Source organism: Rhamphochromis sp. 'chilingali', assembly GCF_963969265.1.
Source record: "Rhamphochromis sp. 'chilingali' genome assembly, chromosome: 1".
Lineage (NCBI taxonomy): Eukaryota > Metazoa > Chordata > Actinopteri > Cichliformes > Cichlidae > Rhamphochromis > Rhamphochromis sp. 'chilingali'.
Genome location: NC_137929.1, coordinates 3,076,009 through 3,103,342, shown reverse-complemented (window position 1 = coordinate 3,103,342; position 27,334 = coordinate 3,076,009). Strand labels below are relative to the sequence as shown.

General features: G+C 46.7%; 1 protein-coding gene across 1 annotated transcript in view; it reads left to right on the top strand.

Moving 5' to 3' along the window:
- The window catches only part of LOC308399560 (protein NLRC3-like), a gene marked incomplete at its 5' end in the record, with an annotated part of 48,803 nt that overhangs the window by 7,193 nt on the left and 14,276 nt on the right, over nt 1-27,334 (top strand). Inside the window, one exon of the mRNA XM_080886898.1 lies at nt 25,938-26,111. Within this exon, the coding sequence (XP_080743024.1) occupies nt 25,938-26,111 (174 nt within the window). The remainder of the gene's footprint in view (nt 1-25,937; nt 26,112-27,334) is intronic.

Here is a 27,334-nt window from a genome sequence, read left to right as displayed (position 1 = left end):
CTTGAGAGGTACAGATCCTGGATGGAGGGCAGGGGGGCGCCGATGATCCTTTCTGCTGCCCGTACAGTCCGCTGCAGTCTGCTCCTGTCCTGTTTAGTGGCTGCTCCATACCAGACTGTGATGGAGGAGCACAGGACAGACTCAATGACCGCAGTGTAGAACTGGATCAGCAGCTCCTGTGGAAGACTGTACTTCCCCAGTTGTCTCAGGAAGTACATCCTCTTCTGGGTCTTTTTGAGGATGGAGTTGATATTGATCTCCCACTTCAGGTCCTGGGAGATGGTGGTACCCAGGAACTTGAAGATCTTCACAGTTGACACAGGGCTGTCTGATATGGTGAGGGGGAGCAGAGTTGAGGGATGTCTCCTGAAGTACACTGTCATCTCTACAGTTTCAAGAGTGTTCAGCTCCAGATTGTGCTGACTGCACCAGAGTACCAGCCGCTCAACTTCCTGCCGGTATGCAGAGACGTCACCATCCTGAATGAGGCCAATGACGGTGGTGTCATCTGCAAACTTTAGGAGTTTAACAGCCGAGTTCTTGGAGGTGCAGTCGTTAGTGTAGAGGGAGAACAGTAGTGGTGAGAGGACACATCCTTGAGGGGCACCAATACTGAGGGACCGGGTTTCAGAGGTGATCTCCCCCAGCCTCACTTGTTGCTTTCTGTCTGTCAGGAAGCTGGTGATCCACTGACAGGTGGCTGGTGACACGCTGAGCTGGGAGAGTTTGGAAGAGAGAAGTTCAGGCACGATGGTGTTAAAAGCCGAACTTAAGTCCACAAACAGGACCCTGGCATAAGTTCCCGGGCGGTCGAGGTGTTGCAGGATGTAGTGCAGCCCCATATTCACTGCATCATCCACCGACCTGTTTGCCCGGTAGGCAAACTGCAGAGGGTCCAGCTGGTGGCCTGTAATGTCTTTCAGATGGGCTAACACCAGTCGTTCGAAGGATTTCATGACCACAGACGTCAAGGCGACAGGTCTGTAGTCATTCAGTCCTGTGATGGTGGGTTTCTTGGGAACAGGGATGATGGTGGAGCGTTTGAAGCAGGATGGAACTTCACACAGCTCCAGGGATCTGTTGAAGATACGAGTAAAGATGGGAGCCAGCTGTTCAGCACAGGTTTTGAGGCAGGAGGGTCAGAGGTGTGATGGAGGTCGTTGAGTCTGGATTGGAGAGGGTGGTGGTGGTCGTTGGGTCTGGATTGGGGAGGGTTGGGGTGGTCGTTGAGACTGGATTGGGGAGGGTGAGGGTGAAGGGGGGAGAGGTGGAAGGTGTGTTGGGGGTCAGTGTCTGAAGCAATGTCTCTGGGGAGGGGAGGGTGAGGCGTGGGAGTCTGTCCGTCTCAAACTTGCAGTAGATTCAATTCAAATTCAATTCAATTTTCTTTATTGTCCCACAAGGGGAAATTAGTTAGAATGTGTTTAACTCATTGACCAGGTCTTTGTTTGCTTCAACAGTGGGTGGAGGGCATCTGTAGCTGGTGATTTCCTGCTGGCCCCTCCACACTGACGCAGGGTCGTTGGCTGAGAGCTGTTCTTCCAGCTTCTGGGAGTAGATCCTTTTAGCTGCTTTGATCTCCTTGGTCAGTGTGTTCCTGGCTTGCTTGTACAGGGTTAGGGTTAGGGTTAGGCCCTGTCACCACTTCTGTAGGCCTTACAAAGATGTTGGAGTTTAGAAGTGAACCATGGTTTATTGTTGTTGTATGTGCAAAAGGTCTTTGTTGGCACACACACGTCATCACTGATGTATGATGTCACATTGTCCGTCAGCTCATCCAGGTTATCAGATGCAGCTTCAAAAAAAGTCCAATCAGTGCAGTCAAAACAGTCCTGCAGTTCCCGCTTTGCTGCGTTAGTCCACTTCTTCACAGTTTTGACTACAGGCTTGGCATGTTTGAGTTTTTGCCTATAAACTGGAATAAGATGGACCATGCAGAGATCAGAATGTCCCAAAGCTGCCCGGGGCACATAGCGATAGGCATCTTTTAGAGTGGTGTAACAGTGATCCAGTATGATGTTGTCCCTGGTGGGGCAGTCTATATGCTGTCTGTATTTAGGGAGTTCGTGCTTGAGGTTTGCTCTGTTAAAATCCTCAAGGATAATTGTAAAGGAATCCAGGAATTTTCTTTCCAGGGTGGTGATCTGGTCAGCCAGCTCGCACAGTGCGTTGTTTGCGTTGGCCTGAGGAGAGATGTAAACTCTGACCAGCATGAAGGAAGAAAACTACCACGGTGAATAAAACGGTTTACAATTGATGAAAAGACTTTGCAAGTGTGGGCTGCAGTGTTTCTGTAACATTGTGACATTAGTACACCAACCTTCATTAACGTTGAAGCAGACTCCACCACCTTTTGTTTTCCCTGAGAGCTCCATTTCGCGGTCCGCCCGGTGAAGTTGGAAGCCCGGCAGATTTAAGACAGCGTTTGGGACTCGCACACTGAGCCAGGTTTCAGTGAAGCAGAGGGCAGCAGAGCGTGCAAAGTCCTTGTTAGTCCGGTTTAAGAGCAGTAATTTGTCGACTTTGTTTGGAAGAGAGCGGAGATTTGCGAGGTGAATGGAGGGGAGTGCCGTGCGGAATCCTGGCCGATGTAGTTTCACCAGCGCACCAGTGCGAGTCCCCCGTCTACGTCTCCTCCAGGAGCCACAGAGAGCTGCTGCGCCTCCAAATAAAATCTCCAAAAAACTTAGCAGTTTTTGGGTTTTTTTGCCTGTCCCATTTGGTTCTTTAGCCATCAGAATTGTTGTCTGAAGACCAACAAGGATACCCAATGGATTTACTTTGCCAAATGGATCATCGTGGCATTGCCGTATTGGTCCATTTGGTCGATCTTTGTTTTTATTATTTATTATATTTTATTTTCAGATGTTACAGACGGGACAGACATGAGTGAGGGATAGGAAAGGGAGAAAGAAAGAGGAAGGAAAGGAAAAACAGAAGGGGAGAGGGACAGTGAGAAAGGGGGGAAGAAAAAAAAATAAAAATCTCCTGGATCACCTGTTGAGAGAAGAATAGAAAACAAGCAAAAAAACAAAAAAAACAAAGCAACATACTAAACACAACACCATCACATTAATCTAGCTTAGTGTAAACAGCAGTAAATACTAAACATTCAATGTTGTTGTGCAGCACGCAGGACAGATGTGCTTCGAAGTAGCAGCCAAGAAAGGTGTAATTTAAGTCTACGAGCAGTGAACACCCGTGTGCATACCTGTTTGGATCAGCGCGCTTGTATTCCAAAGGTTTCTCCATGTAACGATCTGCTAGAGGGTGTGGGGGGGCCACAGCCCCGTCCTCCAGGGTATGAAGCAGGTATGGAGGAGATCAAAACTCCAGACATCCAGAGGCCCCCAGAACACAAGAGACCATGGAAGACCAACAGAGGGGCAGCCGCGCCACTGTCCCAGAAAGAGCTGAGGAGAGTCCCAGATGAGGGTTCACTCAGCAGCCGTGGAGCAGAAGCCAGGGGGAGTTGCAGTGACGCGCCCGTGAGCTCCGCCGGCAGCCAGCTGTACCTGAGTGACTGAGCCCCAGGCCGAGAGGCCGGGGGCACCCCACCTCCGAAGTGGTCCGAGCGAGCCCCAGGTTCCAGGCCCCGATAAGCGGCCGCCAAGGAGTGAGCCGGTGTGTACCTGGACGCCCACCCCCAGATACAAAGAAGCACCAACGCACCGACACCTGAGGGAGTCCGCCACTGGCAGGGGAAGTGGTGGTGGGTGGAGATAGGCCTCCAAACCTTGGAGGGCCTGAGGTGTCCCCAGAGAGGTGGTGTCTGATACCCAACCTGACATATAGACACAGACATACAGGCACACACAGACACAAACATCCATTCCCACCCTCATGCTCTCATATGCACTCACTCCACACTCAACCAATGTGAAGACAGACATAAAGAGACGCTGTACACACGATCACACTCCCCAAGCGTACTCTACAAACTGGGTCTAGGTACCCTTGCCCCTGGAGGGGGGAGCTGCACCCAGACCCAGGTGGTGTTACCCTTTTCCCTGCGGTGGGGAGAGGCAGACCACCCCGACTCCGTAGCAGCAGGGAGGCCCCACACTCCAGACCGCAGTCGGACGGCCAACTCCTCCTAGCCCTCCCGCTCCAGCAGGCAGCAGAGAATGGGGGTGGGAGAAGACTCCAAACCTCCCTCCACCCGCTCATTGTAGTGTTGATGCATGTGTGTTCTAAGGTGCAATTAAAACCCAGGAGGGCATGGAGCTACCTGCCAAGGAGCAGCAGGTAAGCGCATAGTCCCTCCTGATAGCCCTCAATGTCTAAATGTATTTAAAATTGAGAGGTGGGCAACGACGCCAGGGGTGAGGTGTACACCCTGATGGTAATTTGGACTCCGTGATTGTGCCCACCCCCAAGATCCTATATGTATGTGTAATGAGAGTGTGAATAATGTGAATGTCTAAGTTGTGGGATAAAATTGAGGCAGAGGCAGCCAGAAGGGGACAGAGGGGGAAGAGGGAGGCAGCTGGAGATGGGGAGGGAAGGAAGGAAGGGGCAGGTAACCCCTCCCTGTGGCCAGCTCCCCCGCTGACCCCAGTAGGCACTCCCACACTCCGCGACCCGCCAGGGAAAGGGGGCCCAGGCCCATCCAGACCGGGGCCCAGTGCAGCAGCGCCTCTCGGCCCCACAGAGCCCGGGACAGTTCACCCAACCCCACCACAGAGAAAACTGCACCCACCCCACCATCCACTCATCTTCCAGACTACATAAGACAGTAAACGCCCAGGCTGAGATCTTCCTCCACCTCTCCTGTATCTCCCCCTCCTGCAGAGAGAGTCCCTGAAGAGAGGAAAGCTCCTGCAAGATGTGACCATCTCCCCCACCAGTTGAAGAGCCCCCCAGGTGGCTCAACGCACCGGCGGCACCCTGCTCCAGGGCTGGGCCCCCATGCACCCACCCGCCCACAACCCCGGCAACACACCAACCAGGACCCAAGCCCCTGAGGCCCGGCTCGGGCCCCAGCCCAGAGATCGAGCGCCCCCAGAACCTCACGCCCATCCCGGACCCACCCAGGGGCAGCCAGGCTACCAGGTCAGTAACCCACGTCCGTCAGCACAGACCCTCCTAGCCCCGCTGCACGCAGCCGCGAGGAAACAGTCACCTGAGAGCCAACAGAGCCCCCAACCGGACATGACCGCTACCCCGGGTTGAGCCCCCCAAGGAAGATGCCTCCGGGGAACCCTCCGACGCCCTAAGCCTGTCCCTACCCCCACACCAATCACAACAGTGAAGGCGGGACCAAACTATGACCCCCCACCCCCACTAGGTGATGGAGCTGATAAAAGGAGCCCAGAGCAACTGATCTGATTTGGTGGCAGAGGCTGTATCAAGACTAATGTAATCTAATAGATAATTTCTATATTGGTTAGAATTAAGATTATTTTTATTTTTCCAGTTCATGAGGACTGTTTTCTTGGCTATGCATAGGGCAGTGAAACTCATATGGGCTATATTCTTTTCTGAAGTGACATTATCTAAGCTGCCCAGTAAACACACTAAGGGGGAAGTTGGAATGTTACATTTCAGACATTTTGATAAGTCTTCACATATCTCGCGCCAAAACTTTTGCACTGGTGGACAGAACCAAAGAGCGTGGATGTAATTGTCTGGTGTATTGCCTTGACAGTGTGAGCAGTTGTTGGAAGATGTAAAGCCCATCTTGAACATCCGATGACCTGTATAGTGCACTCTATGTAATATTTTGTATTGTATTAATTGCAGACTGGGATTTTTAATTAATTTAAAGGTTTTTAAGCATACCAGAGACCAGAAGTTTTGGTCTAAACTGACTGATAAATCTGCTTCCCACTTTGCAATAGGAAGGGATATTGATTCATCTAATTTAGAAAGTGTTCTGTATATTTTAGATAATAATTTGGGGGATTTAAGAGAAAGTAAATGTGCCGCACTTGGTGGTGTTTGTAATTCAACTTGACTGAGGTTAAATTTCTTTTTTACTATGGATTTAATTTGTTGATATTCTAAAAATCTTTTCTTGTTGATCCCATATTGTGCAACTAGTCTGTCAAATGAAATAAATTCTGTTCCCTCTAATATATGTTCTAAGTATTTAATTCCTTTACAACTCCATTCTGGGAAATTAATCATATTATTGTTTTGTAATATGTCAGGGTTATTCCAGATAGGTGTACGTTTGCATGGGATTAATGAAGACTCCGTTATTTTTAGAAACTCCCACCATGCTGTCAGAGAAAAGCTGATGTTGATACTTTTAAAGCATTCATGTCTTTTGATGTTTGAGCTAATAAATGGTAGGTCTGAAATCTCTAGATCCTTGCATAGTGCCTGTTCAACATCTAGCCAGGGCTCAACTAAGAAGGTATGTTTTAACCATTCTGAGATGAACTGAAGCCTGTTGGCTAAGAAGTATTGGTAAAAATTAGGCAGATCTAATCCTCCTCTATCCTTGGTTCTTTGTAGCATTTTTAAGCTGATACGCGGGGGTTTATCTTTCCAAAGGAATTTGGAAATATATGAATCCAGAGATCTGAACCAATCTTGTGATGGTTTGTTAGGGATCATCAAAAATAAGTAATTTATTTTTGGCAAGATCATAATTTTTATAGTGGCGACCCTTCCCATGAGTGATATGGGTAAAGATTTCCATCTAGTCAGATCGCCTTCTACTTTCTTTAGAAGTGGGATGTGGTTTAATTTAGTTAAGTCTGAAAGCTTAGGAGAGACATTAATACCTAAATATTTAATATTTCCGGATTGCAGTGGGGAAGAGGAAGAATTATGGAAGGAGCAGTTAATGGGGAGAACTGTAGATTTTGGCCAGTTAATTGAATAATCTGAAACTCTTGAAGACCAGTTTATTAAAGTAATTACCTCAGAGAGGTTGGTTTGTGTGTTTTGCAGAAAAAGCAACACATCATCCGCATAGAGACTGATTTTATGTTCTATGTTCTTACATTTTATGCCCTTAATTGTTGTAGCCTGTCTAAATGTTGCTGCTAGAGGTTCGATAAAAATTGCAAAAAGTGAAGGGGAGAGTGGGCATCCCTGTCTGGTGCCCCTCAGGAGACAGAAGCTGGAGGATGTCTGGTCATTTGTTCTGATACGAGCTGTTGGGGAATTGTATAATATTCTTATCCAGTTTATGAAAGAGTTTCCAAAACCAAATTTGTGTAAAGTTGCGAATAAAAATTTCCAGTTAACTCTGTCAAATGCTTTTTCTGCATCTAGAGATAATATTATGGTTTCGATGTTTTTATCGTATGAGTAGTCTATTAAATTAAGTAATCTACGAGTGTTTGTTGAGGAGTGCCGACCTTTTATGAAACCAGTTTGGTCAGGATGAATTAAGAGGGGGGTCATTTTCTCTAATCTCTTTGAGAGAGCTTTGCAGATTATTTTAAGGTCTACATTTAAAAGAGAAATTGGACGATAGCTTGAGGGAAATCAAGGGTCTTTGCCTGGTTTTAGCAGGAGACTAATGTTGGCAGAATTCATATTTGGTGGTAGTCTGCCATTTTCCTCGATTTCCTGCAACATGCCGTGGAATACTGGTGCCAAAATTGTCCAGAATTCTTTGTAGAATTCTGCAGGGAAGCCGTCTGGACCTGGAGCCTTATTATTGGGCATACTTATCAGGGCTTCCTGGAGTTCACTTGGCGTCAGTGGCGAATCCAGTTCCATTGCTTGACTGTCTAGTAATTTTGGAAGAGTTACATTGTACCCCAACCAGAAGCCTTGGATGAACCGGGATGTTCGTCTCCTCCTGAAGGCCCGCAACACCGCCTTTAGGTCAGGAGATGCACACGCCTACAGCACAGCCAGGGCTAATCTAAAGAAGGGCATCAAAAAAGCCAAACACCATTACAAAAAGAAGGTAGAAGAACACTTCTCCAACTCCAACCCCCGACGCATGTGGCAAGGACTCCAGACCATTACAGACTACAGGACCACCAAACCCTCCCCCGCATCCTCTGATGTCTCCTTCCTCAACGAGCTCAACAACTTTTATGCTCGTTTTGAGCGAGGGAACCCCACAACCACAACCAAAGCAGAATGACGCCAGACCACCAACCTCTGACTCTCTCCCCCACCGATGTAGGAGCGGTGCTGAGCAGGATCAATATCCACAAGGCTGCAGGTCCTGATGGCATCCCCGGGCGTGTTCACAGAGCGTGTTCTGGGGAGCTTGCAGGAGTGCTCACAGACATATTCAATCTGTCCTTGGCCCACGCTGTGGTACCGGCCTGCTTCAAATCCACCTCCATCGTCCCGATACCCAAAAACTCCAACCCATCTTGCCTCAATGACTACCGCCCAGTAGCACTCACCCCCATCATCACTAAGTGCTTAGAGCAGCTGGTCCTAGCACACTTCAAATCCTGTCTCCCCCCCACCCTGGACCCCCACCAATTCGCATACCGCCAGAACAGGAGCACAGAGGATGCACTCTCCATCGCACTGCACTCTGTCCTCTCACACCTGGACAACAACACCACCTACGCCAGAATGCTGTTTATAGACTTCAGTTCAGCATTCAATACAATCCACCCCTCACAACTCATCAGGAAACTGACAGACCTGGGCATCAGTTCCCTCATCTGCAAATGGTTACTGGACTTCCTGACCAACCGCCCCCAACATGTCCGGCTGGATAACCACTGCTCATCTACAATCACAATGAACACCGGTGTACCACAAGGCTGTGTGATGAGCCCTTTCCTCTACTCCCTCTTCACCCACGACTGCAGACCTGCTGATGGTTCCAACACCATCATTAAGTTTGCAGATGACACCACGGTGATTGGCCTCATCAGTGACAACGATGAGGCCGCCTACAGGGAGGAGGTGGATCGTCTGGCTGAGTGGTGCGACACAAACAACCTGCTGCTTAACACCGAGAAGACCAAGGAGCTCATCGTGGACTACAGGAGGAATGCTGACCCACATCCACCCATCCACATTAAGGGGACGGCTGTGGAGCGTGTGAGCAGCTTCAAGTTCCTGGGAGTCCACATCTCCGAGGATCTCACCTGGACGACCAACTGCTCCAAGCTGGTCAAGAAGGCTCACCAGCGCCTCTTCTTCTTGAGGACTCTGAGGAAGAACCACCTGTCCTCAGACATCCTGGTGAACTTCTATCGTTGCACCATCGAGAGCATCCTGACCAACTGTATAACAGTCTGGTACGGGAACTGCTCTGCCTCGGACCGGAAGGCGTTGCAGAGGGTCGTGAAAACTGCCCAGCGCATCACCGGAGCACCACTTCCTGCCATAAAAGACATCTACAGGAAGCGGTGTCTGAAAAGGGCTGGGAAAATCATCAAAGACCCCAGTCACCCATCACATGGACTCTTCACCCTCCTGCCCTCTGGGAGGCGCCACAGGAGCCTCCGGACTAAGACCACCAGGTACCGGAACAGCTTCTTCCCCACAGCTGTCAGACTCCTGAACTCTGCCTCCTGACATCTGACCCACGTTAAACTCATGGACTGAACATACACACCCCCACAATGGACAACTGTACCCTCAAACACACAATAATAACATGTAGTGAACCACCACTCACAACCACTAGCACTTTATATAGCCTCTGTAGAAACTATCTACACCCTCACTTATCTTAACTGCACTACTGTATAGCTCTGTGTAAAGAATCATTCTGTACATTCAATAATCTTTAATCCTACAACTGTTTACAACTTGCATAGTTCCCATTTCTGTATAGCTGTATATCTCAGATTTCTGTAAAGTTATTTATTTCATATTCTGTATAGTTTTTCATATTTATATCCTGTTCATAGCCTGTACATACTTAGTTATAGAATATTCACAACATACTTCATACCGTGTACATTATAACATATCATAATAGACCCATTTCTGTAATATACTTACATATCTATACTATTGCTAATATATATTGCAATATACCTATATCACTAAAGCACTTCTGGATGGATGCAAACTGCATTTCGTTGCCCTGTACCTGTGCATGTGCAATGACAATAAAGTTGATTTCTATTCTATTCTATTCTATTCTATTCTATTGTCAAGAAACAGATCAATTTCATTTTTAGATGGGTTTATTTGTGGTGAGTATAAAGTTTCATAGAAATCCCTAAAGATGTTGTTTATTCTTCCAGGATCATATATTGTGTTCCCCGATAAATCTTTAGCAGCACATATAGTTGTTTTTTCTTTATTTATTTTTAGCTGGTTAGCTAGAAATCGACCTGATTTGTTACTGTGTTCAAAATTCTGCAAGCATAGTCTTTGTATAAGGAATTGTGTTTTTTTATTAATAATTTCATTTAATTCTAGTTTTGTTTTGCATATTTTGTTCAATGTTTCCTGATCTTGGTTGCACGCGTAGGCTTCATCTAGTGATTTGATGGTTTTTTCTAATTCCTGAATATTTTTGTTTTCTTCTTTCTTTTTGTGTGATGAGAAAGAAATTATTTTACCTCTCATCACAGCTTTCCCTGCTTCCCATAGAACAGAAGCAGATATTCCGGGAGTGTCATTAAAGTCTAAATATGAAGTCCATTCCTTTTTAAGATATTTAATAAAGTCTTCATCTTTAAGTAGTGATATATTAAATCTCCAGTTTTTTCTTGGCGTAGTGTTATTCTTGTGCATTAGTGTTAAAGATACAGGAGCATGATCGCTGACAGCTATAGGATGAATCTCAGTGTCTGAAATGTCACACAGCAGTGAGCTGCTGATCAAAAAATAATCCAGACGAGAGTAAGAGTGATGAACATGCGAGAAAAAAGTATATTCCTTACTGGTGGGGTGAAGAGAGCGCCATGCATTGCAAAGACCAAAGTCGCTCATATACTAATAATAATGGATTGGATTTATATAGCGCTTTTCAAGGCACCCACAGCGCTTTACAATACCACTATTCATTCACTCTCACATTCATACACTGGTGGAGGCAAGCTACAGTTGTAGCCACAGCTGCCCTGGGGCAGACTGACAGAAGCGAGGCTGCCATATCGCGCCATCGGCCCCTCTGGCCAACACCAGTAGGCAAGTAGGGTAAAGTGTCTTGCCCAGGGACATAACGACCAGGACAGAGAGCCCAGGGATCGAACCGGCGACCTTCCGGTTACAGATGCGATTCCCAACCCCCTGAGCCGCGGTCGCTGATTTATTATATTTGTGGACTGCCAATTGCGCTGAGTTCCTGTTGTGTTGAGCCTATCCATGTCTTCATTTAGTCCAAGGTTGAGGTCACCGCCAAGAATGAGTGTGCAATCAAGGTGTTCAGAGAGTGCACTAAAAAATCCGTGGAAGAATGAGGGTTCATCAACATTTGGACCATATATACTTACAATACATAGTTTTTTGTTCAATATTGATAGTTTAATAATTATTCAATTCAATTCAATTCAATTTTCTTTATTGTCCCACAAGGGGAAATTAGTTTAGCAGCAGGAGGATAAGAACAACAGAACAATACTATAAAACAATAATAACAATAATAATGATAGAAAATTCAAGGACAATTATTTGCCATTAAGGAGACAAGACGCAGTAGGGATAAAAGAGACCTGGAGTCTTTTAGTCCTCCTCTGAGGTACTCTAAAACGGCGGCTGGAAGGCAACAACTCAAACTCACTGTGAAGTGGATGGTTCACACAATTAATAATAGAATGAGCCTTTCTAAGCACGTTTCTATTGTAAATGGCAAAAAGTCCATCTTGCCAGCGCCCTGAAATTTTGCTAGCGGTTTTTACCAGAAGTCCCAACCGATTCTTATTCTTCACCGTCAGGTTACCAAAGCAGGCAGCGATACAAAAAGACATCACAGATTCGATAAAACTTATATAAAACAAAGACAACATCTCAGATGAGACATTAAAAGATCTCATTTTCCTTAAAAAGAACAGTCTTTGTTGAACTTTTTTAGTAGTGGCATCAGCATGAGATTCAAAACACAGATTATGGTCAAGTACCACACCTAGATATTTATAACTCTCAACGATCCCAATATCGGCAGTTTTAATGATAGTGGGTGATGAGCTATAAGAGGACTTCCTAAAATCAATAATCATGTCTTTAGTTTTTGACACGTTAAGTGAGAGGAAGGACTCATCACACCAATTCACAAAATCATCTACAACCTGTCCATGGCCTGACTCGTCCCCCACTAGAAGACTGACGATTACTGTGTCGTCAGCAAACTTCAGGATGTGTCTGTTTGTGAAATTGCTGCGACACTCATTTGTGTACAGAATGAACAGAAGGGGGGAGAGGCAGCAACCCTGGGGAGATCCAGTAGAGGAGGAGAGCACATCAGAAAAGACATGATTCACCCTCACACATTGTGACCTATTAGTCAGAAAGTCTGTCACCCAGCCGACCAGACTAGTGTCAAGCTTAAAATGATTGTAAAGCCTGTCAGCAAGTAAGAGGGGTTGAATTGTATTGAATGCAGATGAAAAGTCAGCAAATAATAATCTTGCATGGGTGTGGGGGGCCTCAAGATGCTTATACAAGAGATGCAGGAGTGTGACAGCAGCATCCTCCACACCTCTCCCTGCTCTATAAGCAAACTGGAAGGGGTCAAGATGGTGTTCAACCTGCATTAAAATCTCCTTCTTAATTATCTTCTCAAATGTCTTCATCACTAAAGAAGTCAGAGCCACAGGCCTAAAATCATTCAGTGCCTTAGGAGAACTGCCCTTAGCAACAGGAACAATGATCGCATGTTTCCAAATCTTAGGTATTGTCTGTAGCTCTAAAGAAAGTGAGAAGATATAGTGAAAAACCCCACTCAGCTGATCAGCACAAGTTCTCAGTACCTGTCCACAGATGTTATCAGGTCCAGGACTCTTGCTTTTGGTGTGTCTGAAAAGATTAGCTACCCCTGTCTCATCAATACAAATAGATGGGGGAGTGATAGTCCTTTCCCTCAGTGTGCTGGTCTGCCTAGAGCAGTCATAGTTCTCAAAACGAAGGTAAAAACTGTTAAGATCGTCTGCCAGATGTTTGTCAGAGGTAAACCCTTCTAGGGTAATGCTGCTTTTACCTTTCGTCTGTAGCCCTGCCATTGTTTTCATACCAAGCCAAGCTCTTTTGAGGTTGTTACTGCTGAGTTCTGCCTCAATCTTATTTCTATACCTCATCTTGGCAATCTTTATTGCAGCCCTCACCTCCTTCCTCAATATTCTCACAGTGGGAACGTCTCCCTCGTTAAAAGCAATTTTCCTTTTAAGAATCAGATCCTTAATATCTTTAGAGAGCCACGGTTTGTTATTAGGGAAAGTCTTAAATTCTCTGACTGGAACCACAGAGTCTTTGCAAAAAGAGATGTAGCTACACACCACATCGGTGAGTTCATCCAAATCAAAAGTGCTCTCTTGAAACAAGGACCAGTCAGTGCAATCAAAACACCCCTGAAGGGCAACACAACTGTCTTTTGTCCAGACATTAGTCCGCTTCACACAGGCCTTCTCCCTCCTAATCACAGATCTGTAAGCAGGGAGGAGGTGAATAACATTGTGATCCGAAGAACCTAGCGCAGGTCCGGCCACAGACTTGTATGCCCCCTTAATTGGTCCATAACACAAATCCAGCGTTTTGTTATTCCTTGTAGGACAAGTGACATATTGAAAGAAATTGTTCAGTGATTTCTTAAGATTACAATTGTTAAAATCACCGAGAATAAAATTAGGAGCATCCGGTGAGAGAGTCTGCAGATTGTGTACCACTTTAAAAATGGCATCGGCAGCAATTTTAACGTCAACCTTAGGATGAATGTAAACAACAGTGACAAAAATTTGAGGGAACTCCCTCGGTAAGTAAAAAGGCCTGACAGATACTGAAAGGAGCTCGATGTCAGAAAGACACAACCGCACAGTAAAATTATTACACCAGCCCTGGTTGATATATAAACAAACCCCTCCTCCGTGAGATTTGCGTGTTACTCCACAGTTCCGATCCAGTCTGACAGGGGTCCTAAAGCCCCTGATTCGCAGTGAAGTGTCACTGTCCATATCGGTCAGCCATGTCTCGGTAAACGCCATCAGACAAGCCTCCCTGTATTCCCGTAGATGAAGCACATTCCCTTGTAATTCATCCGTTTTGTTCCTAAGAGATTGGACATTGGCCAGAATCATAGAAGGCAGAGGAACACGATTCTTCCTCCGAAGTTTTCTTACACGCTTGAAGAGTTTCAGTCAGGTTTCAGAGCTCAGCACAGCACAGAAACAGCTTTAGTGAAGGTTACAAATGATCTTCTTATGGCCTGTGACAGTGGACTCATCTCTGTGCTTGTCCTGCTAGACCTCAGTGCAGCGTTCGATACTGTCGACCATAATATCCTATTAGAGCGATTAGAACATGCTGTAGGTATTACAGGTACTGCGCTGCAGTGGTTTGTATCATATCTATCTAATAGACTCCAATTTGTGCATGTAAATGGAGAGTCCTCTTCACACACTGAGGTTAATTATGGAGTTCCACAGGGTTCAGTGCTAGGACCAATTCTGTTTACATTATACATGCTTCCCTTAGGCAGTATCATTAGAAGACATAGCATACATTTTCACTGCTATGCAGATGACACCCAGCTCTATCTGTCCATGAAGCCATATAACACACACCAATTAGTTAAACTGCAGGAATGTCTTAAAGACATAAAGACCTGGATGGCCGCTAACTTTCTGCTTCTTAATTCAGATAAAACTGAGGTTATTGTACTCGGCCCTGAAAATCTTAGAAATATGGTATCTAACCAGATTCTTACTCTGGATGGCATTACCTTGGCCTCCAGTAATGCTGTGAGAAACCTTGGAGTCATTTTTGACCAGGATATGTCCTTCAACGCACATATTAAACAAATATGTAAGACTGCTTTCTTCCATTTGCGCAACATCTCTAAAGTTAGAAATATCCTGTCTCAGAGTGACGCTGAAAGACTAGTTCATGCATTTATTACTTCCAGGCTGGACTACTGTAATTCATTATTATCAGGATGTCCAAAAAACTCACTAAAAAGCCTTCAGCTAATCCAAAGTGCTGCAGCAAGAGTCCTGACAGGGACTAGAAAGAGAGAGCATATTTCTCCTGTTTTGGCTTCCCTTCATTGGCTTCCTGTTAAATCCAGAATTGAATTCAAAATCCTGCTCCTCACATACAAGGTCTTAAATAATCAGGCCCCATCTTATCTTAATGACCTTGTAGTACCATATCACCCTATTAGAGCGCTCCGCTCTTGCTCTGCAGGCCTACTTGTTGTTCCTAGAATATTTAAAAGTAGAATGGGAGGGAGAGCCTTCAGTTTTCAGGCCCCTCTTCTGTGGAACCAGCTTCCAGTTTGGATTCGGGAGACAGACACTATCTCTACTTTTAAGATTAGGCTTAAAACTTTCCTTTTTGCTAAAGCATATAGTTAGGGCTGGACCAGGTGACCCTGGATCCTCCCTTAGTTATGCTGCAATAGATGTAGGCTGCCGGGGGATTCCCATGATGCATTGAGTTTTTCCTTTCCAGTCACCTTTCTCACTCACTATGTATTAATAGACCTGTCTGCATTGAATCATATCTGTTATTAATCTCTGTCTCTCTTCCACAGCATGTCTTTATCCTGTCTTCCTTCTCTCACCCCAACCGGTCGCAGCAGATGGCCGCCCCTCCCTGAGCCTGGTTCTGCCGGAGGTTTCTTCCTGTTAAAAGGGAGTTTTTCCTTCCCACTGTCGCCAAAGTGCTTGCTCATAGGGGGTCATATGATTGTTGGGTTTTTCTCTGTATCTATGAAGCGCCTTGAGGCGACTTTTGTTGTGATTTGGCGCTATATAAATAAAACTGAATTGAATTGAATTGAATTGAATTGAAGCACGCCGCCTTTCTTTCCGCGTTTTCTCAAGCGGCGGGGCTTTCCAAAATTAGTCTTTGACCGGGGAAATAAATCCTCACCAAGAATCACATCTGTCCGAGCATTAGAAGAGTCGTACATAGACAAACAGGACCACCGTAATCCAAGTAGTTCCTCGCGTGTATAAGTGATTGTCAGTGAGAGTGAATGACTCCAGGTGAATATCGCCAACAACAATAAAACTAAGGTGTAGAAGATCCATCTTGGCAAAAAGTTAAAACCACAGTTAAGAACAGAGTTAAAACAAAGTTAAAAACAAAAAGAGAAAGAAAATGCCAATAACCTGCTGCAGGTTGCCACAAGAGCAGCGCCCGTCTCACAGCTGAAATCTACCCTCTGGATCTATAACTGTATCGAGTACTGTAAAATTAACATTTTTATGTATTAAAATTGCTACTCCCCGTTGTCTAGAATTATAACAGGCTGCAAACACGTTAGGAAACTCAGGTGTTTTAAGTTCGTTTAAACCTGTGACAGGTTTGTGAGTTTCTTGTAATAAAACAACAGCTGCCTGTAGTTTTTTAAGCTGGTTAAATATCTTTAACCTCTTTCCTCTGGAGCCAGCTCCATTTACATTCCATGTGACAAACCTCAGCATGCCCATAATTGTGTGTGTATGTCTAATGATGTACGCTGGGTGTTTCGTTTAGACAGGTGGAGAGGATGTGGGAACATCACTTGTTTGTAAATAGAAAGAGAAAAAGAAGTGTGGTGAGAGGCTCCATAAGTCTGACTATGTGTGTGAATATTCACTAATATGAACAAGCGTGGCTTGCTTATGTGTCCTGCAAGTCTGTGCGTGCTGTGAGGCTGTTGTGAATGTGCTGCCGTTGAGTGGATGTGTTTGCGTGATCGTGGTGTGAAAATATGGAGAAATAGAGGGTGTTGTTTGTAGGTGAGTGGGGAAGTAGGTGATCACAGCAGTGAAAGACAAGAGAAAGAAAGAAACCACATGAACTGTGAGCAACAACAAAAAAAAAGAAACGAAACGGAAACATTCCAATTAAAGCAATGACGGAGGGTGACGGTGTTATATCTGCTATGACATCATATTGATATTACTAGGTTAAACCCATGTTAAAGGAGAGAGTGTGAATGAATAAGAAAAGAGTGTAGCGGGTTCTTATCTGGAGTGCAGTCAATATAACCACGGTGTGGTGCCGGGGTCGCAGTAGAGCTGTCCGTCCGCGTAGAGCCGGTCCACGGCGATGACAGCATGGGAGCCTTTCTGGATAAAACTACGTCGAACTGGGAACAGGACCTTGCGTCGTTCCAGGATCTCTTTGGGGAACTGGTCGTTCATGCTGAAGTCCGTTCCTTTCAGCTCTCTGCCGCGACTCTTCACCTGTTCCTTCTGTTTGAATTGACCGAATTTGGCCACAATAGGCCGTGGTCTCCCGGTCCGCGACTGCACGCCCCCCAAGCGATGCACTCTATCGAAATCGATGTTCTTTACGGTGTCCTCCGGCAGCTTCAGGTGGATTTTAATGAAGCTTTTCACCGTTGCCTCTGCGTCCTCTCCGGCAGATTCTGGAATACCAGAAAACACAAGATTATCTCTCATGCTACGGGCTTGTAGATCGATAATGGATTCTTTTATTTTTTTATTTTCAATGTTTAGCTGGGTCACGTTATCGGTGAGAGATTTGACCGACTCCCGTAGCGTGGCATTTTCAGCGGCAAGCGTTTCCACCTGCTGCTGGCTGAATTCCAGGGATTCTCTCAGAGATTTAAATTCCCGGTGTAAAATCTCCACCAGGGACAGCCTCGCATCGAAACTGGACAATCGCTTGTCGATTGACTCCAGGATGTCTGCGATGTCTTTGCCGGCAGGCGATGTTGTACCGGGGGAGTCTGCCGGGCGACATCTCTTCGATGACGGCGTCTCAGTTTTGGCCGGGGAAGATGCACCCTGAGCCTTCTTCATTACTAAATCTTGAAAACAGCGGTCGATGTAATCTTGGAGAGCATCTAAACTCTCCCCGTTGTCATCCAGGGTGTTAAAGGTGATAGAACAGATGATGTTAGTTATATGATGTCAGGCTCAGGAGAGACTCGGAAGCAGACCGTCACTAAGGTTCACAATTTTATTTACACATAGACACCAGGTGCGGGTATATACAAGTGAGGGGGCACAGGAAGAGGGTCTCCGGGGAACACAGGCACGGGAAGGGAACGGCTATATACACAATCCACTGAAGCTCAGGTAGCTCGGGCTCCGGTCTTTAGCTCACCGAACGGCGGTCCTCAGGCTGGCGAGAAATGAGTGTTACACAATAATCCAGCGAGGAAGCACTCTCAGCAGCCGTCTTAAGAAGTGAGTGAGATGATTGTTTGCAGGTGTCCGAGCCAGGGGCTGGAGCCGTCATGACTCCACCCCGGTAGAGCGCAGTGCGCGGGAGGGGAGAGAGGGAGATGTAGCACAACAAAAACACTTGTAGCCATACAGAGTCAGCCGAGAAGGCACAGGGTCATGACATATGACAATTGATTAGTATATTTGGTAATACTGAAGCTTGAAAAACCTTTGTTAAACTCTATGCTACCATTTACGTTTTTTTTCTCCGCCAAAATCTCCGGCGTCTGACGTCACCTACAACATGGGTCGCTTACCTTGTCCGTCACTTCCGTTACTTACCTGCCTCTTCCGTCACTTAGCAGAGATAAACTTAGCAGTTTATCTCTGGAGAAAGTGATGTGGTCTGAGTGACCAAAAGCACAGAAAATAAACAGAAACAAGAAAGGTGCGAGAGAGCGCAGTACCGAGGCTGCCGTCCTCGGCGCCATCTTGAATGTCCTCATAAGGTATAGTAAGGTATAGAAAGGTATAGTAATCATCCACAACTATTTTCAGTTGCAGAAAATAAAGGATTAAGAAAGTTTAATAATGCAGGCCTAAATGACAGAGAATATGCATCTTCTTTTTGTTTTCGTATTTAAATGTATATTTAATTGTGTTGTGGTTTGCAGGGTTTTGTGTTGTTTCACTTTAAATTTGTTTAAAAGGAAAAAGCTGAACGTTTAAATAGTTAAAAGTTGAAATGTGAATAGTTGGTTTTTGTATTATATGATTTATTCGGCCATCCGGGAGGGGCTCAGAGTAGAGCAGCTGCTGCTCCACATCGAAAGGAGCCAGCTGAGGTGGTTCGGGCATCTGACAAGGATGCCCCCTGGGCGCCTCCTGGGCGAGGTGTTCCAGGCATGTCCCACCGGGAGGAGGCCCCGGGGCAGACCCAGGACACGCTGGAGAGATTATATCTCTCGGCTGGCCTGGGAACGCCTTGGTGTTCCCCCGGACAAGCTGGAGGAGGTGGCTGGGGAGAGGGAGGTCTGGGCCTCTTTGCTTAGGCTGCTGCCCCCGCGACCCGGCCTCGGATAAAGCGGATGAAGATGGATGGATGGATGGATGATTTATTTATTACATTTTATGTGGACTGAATGAATAAAAGTATATTTCCGGTGACCGCTAGAGACAAAGCATGTACAAACTCCAAAACACGTACAAACTCCAAACACGTACAAACTCCGAAGCACGTACAAACCCAGAAGCGCGCACAAACTCCAAAACACATAATAACTCCAAAGCACGTACAAACCCTGAAGCACGTTCAAACTCCAAAACACGTAAAAACACAACAGAAGTGTTCCAGGATGCTAGGCGCAGTGTTGGGCTTTTGTTACCTAGTGGCTACACAAGCCAGGAAGTACCAACAACCGGATTTGGTGAGTGGTAGTAACAGGTAAATGAACTTTAAAAAAAAAAATTAATAATAATGGATTGCATTTATATAGCACTTTTCAAGAACCTCAAAGCACTTTACAGCACCACTATTCATTCACGCTCACATTCGCACACTGGTGGAGGCATGCTACAGCTGCTCTGGGGCAGACTGACAGAAGCAAGGCTACTATATCGCGCCATCGGCCCCTCTGGCCAATACCAGTAGGTGGGAGGTGAAGTGTCTTGCCCAAGGATACAACGACCGGGACTGTTCGAACCGGGGCTCGAACTGGCAACCTTCCGATCATAAGACAAACTGCCAACTCTTGAGCCACGATCGCCCTTTGATTTGAATATATATGAGTGCTTGTGCTCCTCCTTGAATCGCTACCTTATCGTGATGGAGCTGTTTGTGTGTCCCAGGGATCCCAGGGGCTATGTTGTCTGGGGGCTTTCGCCCCCTGGTAGGGTCTCCCATGGCAAATTGGTCCTGGGTGAGGGACCAGACAAAGAGCAATTCAGAAGACCCTTATGAAAAGAACACCGAGGGAACAGTTTACCCTGCCCGAGGGCGAGCGTCTGGTGGCCGGGCCTTAGTCTATGGGGCCCGGCCGGGCACAGCCCGAAGAGGAGACATGGGCCCATCCTCCCGCAGGCCCACCACCCGCAGGAGGTGCCATAGGGGTCGGGTGCATTGTGTGTCGGGTGGCGGCAAGGAGCGGAGGCCCTGGCGGACTGACCCCCGGCTGCCAAGACTGGCAATAGGGACATGGAATGTCACCTCTCTGGTGGGGAAGGAGCCTGAGTTAGTGCGTGAGGTTGAGAGGTACCGGCTAGATATAGTCGGGCTCACCTCTACGCATGGCTTGGGCTCTGGAACCAGTCTCCTGGAGAGGGGCTGGACTATGTCTCAGTCTGGAGTTGCCCCTGGTGAGAGGTGGCGGGCTGGGGTGGGTATTCTAATATCCCCTCGGCTTGCTGCCGGTACGTTGGGGTTTTTCCCGGTGGATGAGAGGGTTTGTTCCCTGCACCTTGGGGTCGGGGAACGGGTCCTGACTGTCATCTGCGCTTATGCGCCGAGTGGCAGTTCGGAGTACCCAGCCTTCTTAGAGTCCCTGGGGGGGGTGCTGGAAGGTGCTCCACCTGGAGACTCTGTTGTCCTGCTTGGGGACTTCAATGCTCACGTGGGTAACGACAGCGAGACCTGGAGGGGCATGATTGGGAGGAACGGTCTCCCTGATCTGAACCCGAGCGGTGCTTTGTTATTGGACTTCTGTGCTAATCACAGTTTGGCCATAACGAACAACCTGTTCGAACATAAGAGTGTCCATAAGTGCACGTGGCACCAGGACGCTCTAGGCCGTAGGTCGATGATCGATTTTGTAATCGTATCACCAGACCTGCGACCATATGTTCTGGACACTCGGGTAAAGAGAGGGGCTGAGCTGTCAACTGATCACCACCTGGTGGTGAGTTGGATCAGGTGGCGGGGCAGGACGCTGGACAGACCTGGTGCACCTAAACGCGTAGTGAGGGTGTGCTGGGAACGTCTAGCAGAGGCCCCAGTCCGCGAGATCTTCAACGCACACCTCCGACAGAGCTTCAACAGCATTCCGAGGGAGACTGGGGACATTGAGTCCGAATGGACCATGTTCAGCGTCTCCATTGCCGAAGCTGCTGCATTGAGCTGCGGCCGCAAGGTGGTTGGTGCCTGCCGTGGTGGTAATCCCCGAACCAAATGGTGGACACCAGAGGTGAAGGGAGCCACCAGACTGAAGAAGGAGTCCTACCGGGCTTGGTTAGCCTGTGGGACTCCGGAGGCAGCCGACAGGTATCGACAGGCCAAGCGGAATGCGGCTCGGGCAGTGGCTGAAGCAAAAACTCGGGTGTGGGAGGAGTTCGGAGAGGCCATGGAAAAAGACTTTCGGACTGCCTCGAAGAGATTCTGGCAAACCGTCAGGCGTCTCAGGAGGGGAAAGCAGTGCTCTACCCTCACTGTGTATAGTGCTGGCGGAGCGCTGCTGACGTCGACTGAGAAAATTGTCAGGCGGTGGAAGGAATACTTCGAGGACCTCCTTAATCCCACTGACGCGTCTTCCGAGGAGGAAGCAGAGTCTGGGGATGAGGGGAATGACCCGCCAATTTCCGGGGGCGAGGTCACTGAGGCAGTTAAACAACTCCTTGGTGGCAGAGCCCCTGGTGTTGATGAGGTCCGCCCTGAGTTCCTGAAGGCTCTGGACATTGTAGGGCTGTCCTGGTTGACACGCCTCTGCAATGTTGCGTGGAGATCAGGGGCAGTACCTGTGGACTGGCAGATCGGGGTGGTGGTCCCCATCTTTAAGAAGGGGGACCAGAGGGTGTGTTCAAACTACAGGGGGATCACACTCCTCAGCCTCCCTGGGAAAGTCTATGCCAGGGTGCTGGAAAGGAGAGTTCGTCCGCTAGTCGAACCTCGGATACAGGAGGAACAATGCGGTTTTCGTCCTGGTCGCGGAACACTGGACCAGCTCTTTATCCTCTCGAGGATCCTTGAGGGTGCATGGGAGTTTGCCCAACCAGTCTACATGTGTTTTGTGGACTTGGAGAAGGCATTCGACCGTGTCCCTCGGGGTGTCCTGTGGGAGGTGTTGCGGGAGTATGGGGTGTCTGGCCCATTGCTACGGGCCATTCGATCCCTATACAACCGTTGCAAGAGCTTGGTTCGCATTGCCGGCAATAAGTCGGACTCGTTCCCGGTGGGTGTTGGGCTCCGCCAGGGCTGCCCTTTGTCTCCGGTTCTGTTCATAATTTTTATGGACAGGATTTCTCGGCGCAGCCAAGTGGCGGAGGGCTTTCGCTTTGGTGGCCTCAGAATCTCATCTCTGATTTTTGCGGATGATGTGGTTCTGTTGGCTTCATCGGGTGAGGGCCTCCCGCTCGCACTGGAACGGTTAGCAGCCCAGTGTGAAGCAGTGGGAATGAGGATCAGCACCTCCAAATCTGAGGCCCTGGTTCTCAGCCGGAAAAGGGTGGAGTGCCCACTCCGGGTCGGGATGAGTTCCTGCCCCAAGTGGAGGAGTTCAAGTATCTCGGGGTCTTGTTCGCGAGTGATGGGAGAAGGGAGCCGGAGATCGACAGACGGATTGGGGCTGCAGCTGCAGTAATGCAGACGCTGCATCGGTCCATTGTGGTGAAGAGGGAGCTGAGTGTAAAAGCGAAGCTCTCAATTTACCGGTCGATCTACGTCCCTACCCTCACCTATGGCCACGAGCTGTGGGTACAAGCGGCAGAAATGAGCTTCCTCCGAAGGGTGGCTGGCTTCTCCCTTAAAGGGCGACCATGGCTCAGGGGGTTGGGAAGCGTATCTGTAACCGGAAGGTCGCCGGTTCGATCCCTGGGCTCTCTGTCCTGGTCGTTGTGTCCTTGGGCAAGACACTTTACTCTACTTGCCTACTGGTGCTGGCCAGAGGGGCTGATGGCGCGATATGGCAGCCTCGCTTCTGTCAGTCTGCCCCAGGGCAGCTGTGGCTACAACCGTAGCTTGCCTCCACCAGTGTATGAATGCGAGAGTGAATGAATAGTGGCATTGTAAAGCGCTTTGGGTGCCTTGAAAAGCGCTATATAAATCCAATCCATTATTATTATTATTATTATTAAAGATAGGGTGAGAAGTTCGGCCATCCGGGAGGGGCTCAGAGTAGAGCTGCTGCTGCTCCACATCGAAAGGAGCCAGTTGAGGTGGTTCGGGCATCTGACAAGGATGCCCCCTGGGCGCCTCCTGGGTGAGGTGTTCCAGGCATGTCCCATCGGGAGGAGGCCCCGGGGCAGATCCAGGACACGCTGGAGAGATTATATCTCTCGGCTGGCCTGGGAACGCCTTGGAGTTCCCCCGGATAAGCTGGAGGAGGTGGCTGGGTAGAGGGAGGTCTGGGCCTCTTTGCTTAGGCTGCTGCCCCCGCAACCCGGCCTCGGATAAAGCGGATGAAGATGGATGGATGGATGAGTGCTTGTGTATAAATACGCAAACAGTACACATATGCTTTCAATTGTGTAATTTAAGTGATCTAGTTTGCTATGTTTCGGAAGTTCAGTTAACGCTAGAAATGTGCTTTGGAATTCGTACGTGCTTTTTGGAGTTTCTATGTGCTTTGTCTCTAGGGACCACCTCATATATTTATATAAATAAAACCACTTTGTTTTTACATCAGTAATTCCTTTTGTGAATAATTTTGTATTATTGTTAATAATAAACAAATCAACAAAACAATCTGAAGAGCCAGTTGGGAGCTGAAAGAGCTGGCTCTTTTTAGTGAGCCGAGCCGAAAGAGCCGGAAATCTCGTCACTAGAATGTAATTAGGAAGTACTTAGTTTAGTGAAAGTGTGTTTGGGTGAATGTGACACCCAATAGGGTGATTTGTATAGAGCACTTTGAGTAATCTGGGAGAGTAAAAAGATTGACGGCCCTTTGGTGGCCCAGATCGGGTGTGCCAGAGGTAATCCACACATGGGCCAGCAAAGGACCACCAGCAGGTCTGCAACTGGCCTTGTGCTCGCCCATGTGTGGGCCACCTCTGGCAAACCCGAACTGGTACACCACAGGGCCGTCATTCTTTGTGGTATGTGGGCCATGTGTAAGAACATTGTGTGGGCCAGATCTGGGCCATACCAATTTTGCTATGTGGGAATGGGGTGAAATGGAACTTAAGATCATTAAGATCTTTATCCTGTTTTCCTTCTCTCACCCCAACCAGTCGCAGCAGATGGCCGCCCCTCCCTGAGCCTGGTTCTGCCGGAGGTTTCTTCCTGTTAAAAGGGAGTTTTTCCTTCCCACTGTCGCCACTGGTTTTTCTCTGTATCTATGAAGCGCCTTGAGGTGACATTTGTTGTGATTTCTATAAATAAAATTGAATTGAATTGAATAGATGGACCCTGATTGTTTAAGACCTTGTATGTGAGGAGCACATGAAATGGATGAACTGTGAGAGGCTGCAGTAAGGTCCAGTATGTGAGCAGTAAGAATTCAGTAAGAATTAGTGATGCGCGAATCATGAACGAATCGTTCACTACTCGAGAATCACTTTACTGACTCATGAATCATGATTCAAAAGCCCAACTGACTCACTCACTTGTCCCTGTTGCTGTTAGCAAACTAATTTCATTAGTAGAGATATATTTAGCTTATAATAAAAATTGTGGAGAAAAACACAACATCCAGTATCTTAACAAAAACATTTCTGCTCTGAACTGGAAGAAAAAACCCTGAGTAGGAGCTCACATCAAGACAATAGCTAGAATAGCTAGACAGTAGCATCGCTTTGCTAACATGCTAACAGCACATTTGAGCTACTCACCCCCTCCTTTCCTGTGCTGAATCATAGCGCGAACGAATCCCTCACGCGCTCACCCGCTCCCTCCTGGTTCACAGCTTCTTCTTCTTCTTCTTGGTTGGTAACCAATGTTAAGGCACATTACCACCCCCTGGCTAACAGCTTAGTGGACATTTAGATGAGAAAATAGATATTTGACACATTTAGGGAAAATTCTAATAATATAAAAATAATACAAAAATAAACAAAAAAATGTTCCCTTTAGAAATTTTTTTTGCTACTTTTTTTTTTTTCATAAAATAGTTGTTTTCTTTTAGAATCACTCATCTTAGCAGTAGGATATACATGAAAAGAGAAGCAAATTAAGTTTGAGTGAAACTACATTTTTAGCACTCTCTGGTCAACTGACTCAGTGATGCAAATGACTCAAAAAACCCGATTCACTTTGGTGAGTGACTTATTAAAACTCGATTCAGTAAAACGAATCAAAATTACCATCACTAGTAAGAATTATTTTGAATTATCGTAGCTATTTAAATTGGGAAAATGACAAAGAGCACTGTAAGCCTCTGCCAGCAGGTCAGACATTTGATTTAATTGTAAGAGGTGCAACATATGAAAAATATATTTTTCTTTTCTTTTTCTAGACTGAGTATTCCTGATCTCTCAGAGAGAGGCTGTGAAGCTCTGTCCTTAGTTCTCAGCTGCCACTCCTCAAGTCTGAGAGAACTAGACCTGAGTTTCAATGACCTGCAAGCTTCAGGAATGAAGCTTCTCTCTGCTGCAGTGGAGAGTCCATGGTGTACACTGGAAATGCTCAGGTAAGTTTAAGTAATATTCAGAACTCTTTAAGAATAAACACAGTCAATTACAATTCTAAGAAAATCAAGGTAATCTTTTTTGATTTGTTGTTGTATTCGAATATTTTTCATTGTTAGTGTGACAAATTTACAGCATGTTGCAACATCTCTTTAATATATGACAAAAAAGACTCTTAAATGTCTTCTTTTTCCACAGACTGCATCTCTGTAACCTCTCAGAGAGAAGCGATGAAGCTCTGTCCTCAATTCTCAGCTCCCAATCTTCCAGTCTGATAGAGCTGGACCTGAGTAACAACAACTTGCATGATTCAGCAGTAAAGCTACTGACTGCTGGATTTAGGGCTCCACACTGTAGAGTGAATACTTTGAGGTCAGATCAAAGGATATTGTGTTTTCATCAGTTGGCAGATTTAACCAATAAGAATATACTATGCTACTAACATATACCTTAGATGGGCAGCAATGAAATAACACCCAAAGCAGGAGGGGATTTTCTGGTGCCTCCCCCTCCAAACACACACACACACACACACACACACACACACACACACACACACACACACACACACACACACACACACACACACACCCTTTCTGACTTTTGTTTTTATTTGTTTATTAGGGTCCATGTCAATACTGGTAGCCTAAGGCTACCCGGACACCACGGACATTGCACTGTTGGTCCAACTCATCCAGGATGACACATCAATATGTGGCATTGACAGAAGGTTTACTGTGTCTCCCAGCACATTCTCAAGAGCATGTAGGAGATTCTGGGAGACAGGGAGTTGGACAGGGCTGTAGACCATCCTTAAGCAATCAGCGGGACTAACAAAGTCAGAAAGGAGGGGAAAAATATAACTGGTTTCCACCCATAAAACCATCCCTGTTTTGGGCAAGGCACCTGCTAATTTTATTTGGACAAAACCAGCTTAAACTGATCTTCTCTTTTCTACAAACAAGAATGAGCATTACCAGAGCTACAAAATAACTTCCACCAGACTACTGGTGTTAATGAGTCTGAGCAAACAATCATAAAAAAGACTTCATCATGGTGGTATGAGGGCCTGATATCCTTTAGTGGGCCCGCCCCTCACTGCCTGGCATGTGAAATCCAATTTGCATTTGCCATAAACTACCAGAATTGAGCCACCACTGTACTGAATACCATCTTGATAAGTGTATATTTTTCTTTTTTTTAGCAGTGTATTTTAGCTAATAAACCTAATTTTTTCTTGTATCTTAGTAAGGTATGAATGATTCCTGAAAAGACAGAATTAAGTATTGTTACATGTAATAACTATTCAGTGCACCCTCAGTTCACTTCAGCAACAATGTTTGTTTAATGTTTATCTTTCATTTTCAGACTTAGTCACTGCAAGTTCTCAGAGAGAGGCTATGACGCTCTGTTCTCAGTTCTCAGCTCCCACTCATGTAGTCTGAGACAGCTGGACCTGAGTAACTGTGATCTGGAGGTTTCAGTGAAGTTTCTGTCTGCTGGAGTCAAGAGTCTACACTGTAAAATGGAAACTCTCAGGTCAGGATTTACGTTTGTCCACTGATGATCATTTCAAACCCGATCCTAATCACTGT